Here is a 5613-nt window from a genome sequence, read left to right as displayed (position 1 = left end):
AAGAGCCGTTACTCTGCCAAGAAAGAATCGGCGTCAGTTCATTCGTCTATCTCCCCTGAGCCAGGGGAATACAACCATACAGGTATAATTACTGCATTTTTGTTGATTCAATGTAGTCCTTTCATATTTCATCATTTTAGTCCACATTTATCATATATGTAATGTAGTTTATTATGCTTTAGTTCAATTCATAGCATCTAAATGTAGTTCATAATATCCCCCATCCCCGTAATAAAAGAGAGAGAACATTTATCCTTATGTAGCATCTAACACAGAGAGACCGGCTTCGGCCGGGCGAGGTGGGTGTCTAACACCTTCCCACACTCGTAACCTGACCCCTTACCCGAACCTTTGGTCGGATCATATGGAGTCACGTAGCCCGATTCCGCTCACAACGGATAGGGCTACACTTAATGGGTCCTAGGCCCTAACCCTAAGTGGTGACTTCACATTACATTATCATATTTTAATGCATGATCCTAATCCCCTATTTATCAATATTATACATTGACAATATTATCCATATCCATGTACACACACACCATACATCTCCCAAAACCCTATGTCGCCATATACCATAAGGTTGAGGAACCCTCGTCCCGAGGACCACAGTACTTACACCAACATCAATTGAGCTTTTTATTTACGGACAATGTGACCACTAAAATTGAGTTCAATAAATTCAATTTGAGCAGAGCTGGAAGGAACCGTTCGAAAACAGATCCATCGGCATTAGAGCCCTAATAGGATTCAAACTCTGCACGAGGAACTGATACCCCATGAGCTGAGTTGTGTTGGGATTTTGACTCTCTATCAGCCACGAGAAGATAGAGCATGTTCCCCAAATCAAGGGAGACACGAGCTCCACTCTATTACGCATGTGGGGGTCAACCAAATTCCCTAAGGGAAAGGACTCTTCTAGCTTGCAATTAGGACTCTGCAACTGCCTCTCCTTTATATAGTAAAGGAGGGCCCAAGGTACATTAAATCAACAATTGCTACTCTCTCCGTACTCCCTCCTCTTACTGTTGCACGGGTTTGACTTAAGCATCACAGAGTCCTCCCTCGAAGTGTGTTCCAGGTCTCTCTTGTGCCCATCACCTTTTGCAAGTCGTCCATGTCATCAGATCAGATTCCGACAGCAACACCTTTTAATAAAGGAGTCCATTTACAACTGTTCAACACTTAAAAGCCAAAAAAAATATTGTTGGCAAATTGGTGGTGTTCTAAACTGTTCAAAACTCAAAGTGAAACATTATAGAAAGAAAAAGTTTTTTTGTTCTTTGCTAGAGGGGATATCGTTAGACCACACACTTACTTGTGTCATATGAAAGTAAAAATGTGATGTTGATTCAAAATATTAGATATCTAAGAATTGGTCTAGATTGATTATGGATCAAATTTTAATTTCTGTTCATTTTCCTCTACAAATACATATGGAAGAAATATTGTTATTACAAAGAACTTGGAGCATAAATTACTATATAAGGTCCAATATTGGCCAAGGGAATTTATGTCAACCCTAAACTTAACATATATATATATATATTTATTTACCTAAAGTCCCTTTTAGAACACTTCTTACTTCTTTTTATTCTTCCAATAAAGCAAACCTTAACCTACTGGATTTATATGTCTATCAAACCTAATTTAAAAATATTAATTTGCATTGACTTATGAGAGATTGATGGTACTAAGGTTGGACCTTAAATTATTCACACTAGGGATAGAACTTGGCATTCTATTCATATGGTTATCACATTGTATTATATAGTAATGTGAATAATCATATTATGTGTGTATCGAATAGGATCATTTGAGACTCTTGTATGGATTACCACCAAATGTTTGAAAAACATGATTCTCTATAATAGTTTGTTTTGGTCTCAAACCGTAGAGGTCGTTATCGTTGTAGTCAAATATTATGTGTTTTAGTGTATTAATAGTTGATGCATCATTGGTTATATATTAGTATATTGGATTTATAATGTTTATCTATGAATGGAAGAGATGCTCAACAAAGAATCCACTTCCTGAATATGATAAATATCTTGATAGAAATATATGATTATGATTAGACAAAAATTCTGAGTTCAATGGTAAAATATTATTATTTATTAATAGTTATATAAGGAAATATTATAGTAATTAGGTAAATGTAGCTTAAATTTAGGGTCACAGAAATTTATCCATTTGGTCTTTAAGCGTGGGCTGCAAGTCATTGACTTTTTTATTTTCTCCGGGACAAACACAACAAATATGTTTTTTTTTTTTTTGGTAGTGACAAACACAACAAATCTATTCTTTAAAAAACGAGAGGAAAGCATTCCTACCTGAGAGAAGGGTAGGTTCTTTATCAAGAAAATAAAGAAAAAGAAAGGTGGGTTGTACAATGAAAGACTTTTATTTATTTATTTATTTTCATTGTAAGTTACAGAATTTTTTTTTTTAACTCAATAAATGTACAATGAAAAAGGAGTGCAGCTCATGTTCTCGTACGAAAACCATTCTCATATGACCTATAACGCATAAATGGAAGAATCGTTATCACCTCCAATTCTTGCCCGCTCTAATTCTCTCCAATCCCTCACATAGGAGCGGAAATGATCACCTTATCCACTGCCCGAACACACTGTCCAAGGTGGGGTAGGGTGGTCATTTCTACTCCTATGTGAGGGATTGGAGGGAATTGGAGAGGGCAGCGAATTGGAGGTGATAAAAATTCATCCAAGAGAGATGGGTCCCACTCTTGGATTCCATCTTTGCAGCTCAGGCCTATAAGAGAACTTGAACCTGAGCCAACCTCCAATGAAAGACTTTTCTTTTTCATGAAGATCATGCTTGGCGTGTTGGTCAAGTGCTCACTTGCTGAACGCTTGATCACAGGTCATGAAAACAGCCTCTTTCGTGGGAGCCTTTATGCACTGGGCACGGCCTTTGCAAGTCAGACTCACAATGGTATAATACATAATTTCCTATAAATTAGTTTATTTTTTCCCTATAAATTAGTTGTACCATGAATCTTACACCCCAAAAATAAAAAAATGTGTATCATGAATCAAATTTCTCTCAGCAAAATCATTTCTATTTAACATTTCTCCCTCTCGCTCCTTTGTCTTGCGCTCCTTAATTCTGAAACGATCGGGATATTTAGAGTATAGACGAAAAGGAAGAGAAAGAGAAGTTGGAGAAGGAAATGAAGGACACTATAGTTCTCTATACAGTCCCTGCCATGGGCCATCTAGTCTCTTTGGTTGAGCTGGGCAAGCTTATCCTCCGCCACTACAACCAACGTTTCTCCCTAACAGTCCTCATTTCAGGCGACTCTTTTAAAAGCGCCGCCATCAATCCTTACATCGATCATGTCTCTCACACAGACCCTTTAATAACCTTCCATCGTTTACCTGCTCTTCCCAACCCTCCTTCCCTTCCACCATCACCAACTTTCCACCCGGTCGCAATACTCCTCGAATCAATTCGCCTCAACAACCCAAACCTTCTCCAAACCCTCCAAACCATCTCTGAAACCTCCTCTGTTGCTGCCCTTGTGATTGATTTCTTCTGTCACCCAGCCTCCCCTGTTGCCACCGAGCTGAACATCCCTCTTTACTACTATTTTCCCTCTGGCGCCTCTTCTGTTGCAATGATGCTTCACCTCCCAAACCTCCATAACCAGACAAACAAGAGCTTCAGAGAGCTTGGCAACACTACTGTTCTCCAAATCCCAGGATTGCCCCCAATTCGAGCTACAGAAATGGGATCATCTGTTCTCGATCGGACTAACCAGGTTTACGATAAGATGCTGGATCTGGGTACGAATCTCCTCAAATCAAAGGGAATTATAACAAATACCATTGAGGCACTAGAGCCAAAAGCAATCAATGCGATCAGAAATCAAGCGCCGGCCATTTTCTGTGTTGGACCATTGCTTGCAGAACCCAAAGATCAATCTGGTGCCGCGGATTGTTTGTCCTGGCTTGATAAGCAACCGAGTCGGAGCGTAATTTTCTTGTGTTTTGGCAGCCTAGGCGCGTTTTCGGTGAAACAGATTGCAGAGATCGCCGTTGGGCTTGAGAGGAGTGGACAAAGGTTCTTGTGGGTGGTGAAGAACCCTCCACCAATCGGCGGTGGTAGAATGCAGCTGTCTGCCATGGATTTCGATCTTGAAGCTCTGATGCCGGAGGGGTTTCTGGAGCGGACCAGCGACAGGGGTTTGGTGGTGAAATCATGGGCGCCGCAGGTGGAGGTATTGAGCCGAGAATCGGTGGGTGGATTCGTGACTCATTGCGGGTGGAACTCGGTTTTGGAAGCTGTATGTGCTGGGATGCCAATGGTGGCATGGCCGCTCTATGCAGAGCAGCCTCTCAATAAGAAAGTTTTGGTGGAAGAGATGAGGGTGGCTTTGCCAATGGAGGCGGCGGAAGAGGATGGGTTTGTGATTGCTGCCGAGGTTGAAAAGCGAGTCAGAATGCTGATTGACTCGGAGGAGGGGAGAGAGATTAGCAAACGCTGTCGAGAAATGAAGGAGAAGGCTTTGGCTGCGTGGGCCGAGGGTGGGTCCTCTCGGACTGCTTTTGCCGAGCTTGCCGAGTCATGGAATCGGGGATGACATTTCGGGATGCTCAGATCCTTGTCATGGTTATTACCAAAAAATAAAAAAGAAAATCCCTGTCATAGTGTATGGTTTTTTTGTTTTTTAAGAAATGAAATGACTATGCGTTGATTTTCCCACATTCGAGTATTCGGCTCTCCTACAACCATGGAAGGAGCTAGAGGATCCAGCCCAACAAAAACAAGGATGTTTGAGTTATTTCACAGGTGAGGGCCTTCTGTTTTTGCTGGGCTACATCCTCTAGCTCTTGCCACGGCTAGAGGAGAGTCAGGTCCTCAATTCGTTCGATAGAGTATGTGATGGTGATGTGTCAAGTTTTGTTTCTGTGAGAAAGAATATATATAATGTCAGTAACCTTAATTGTCATTTTTCCCAATCACATGCATGGTTTTAAAACCCGGAATCGGTGACGAATCGGTCTCTACCAATTTAGATCGGATCAGAATCTGTGGTCCAATTAATCCTAGAGTCAGCCTAAAAAGACAGAAATCGAGGAATCTCAGGATGAATATTCTGATTCAGAACGGCAAAAATTGGAATCGATCCTGATCGATTCATCGATTTTTGAAACCATAGTCACATGCATTATCGAGTTTTAAATGCAGGCTACATTTTTATAAGTTCATAGTATCTAATCTTGGGAGCATTCCTAGTTTGGTAGATGCAGGAAAAGACCTCTAGATTAACACCATATGGTTAGTGGGATGGGAATAAATTTTGTGAACATGTAGATTCCAAGGTCTCTTGTTCAATGTCAATGTCAAGTTTAAACCTAAGGGCAGAACAAAAAAATTTTAAAATTCAAGAATTGAAAAGATGGTGCACCAAAATACATGGGAGTGCACGACAGAATATGAGAAGGAATATAATTATAGGGAAAAAATGTTGTTAGGTTGTGTAGTGTACGCTGATACCTCCCTGTGTCAATCTCTCAATACATAGGAGCATATGAATAACGAGGTTTTAGTGAAAGAGATGAGGGTGGCATTGCCAATAGAGGC

The 5613-nt window shown here is 40.6% G+C and overlaps 1 protein-coding gene across 1 annotated transcript; it reads left to right on the top strand.

Moving 5' to 3' along the window:
* Window positions 1-3164: 3164 nt before the first annotated feature.
* Window positions 3165-4634, top strand: LOC122643932 (UDP-glycosyltransferase 88F3-like). The gene has a single exon (XM_043837508.1). It carries the CDS (start codon window positions 3197-3199, stop codon window positions 4607-4609), a length of 1413 nt encoding a protein of 470 aa, XP_043693443.1. The 5' UTR covers window positions 3165-3196; the 3' UTR covers window positions 4610-4634.
* The last annotated feature ends 979 nt before the right edge of the window (window positions 4635-5613 follow it).

This window comes from Telopea speciosissima, chromosome 10 (genome assembly GCF_018873765.1).
Source record: "Telopea speciosissima isolate NSW1024214 ecotype Mountain lineage chromosome 10, Tspe_v1, whole genome shotgun sequence".
Classification (NCBI taxonomy): domain Eukaryota; kingdom Viridiplantae; phylum Streptophyta; class Magnoliopsida; order Proteales; family Proteaceae; genus Telopea; species Telopea speciosissima.
The sequence above is the reverse complement of the archived record's forward strand: the minus strand, read 5'-3'. Positions and strand labels throughout refer to the sequence as shown.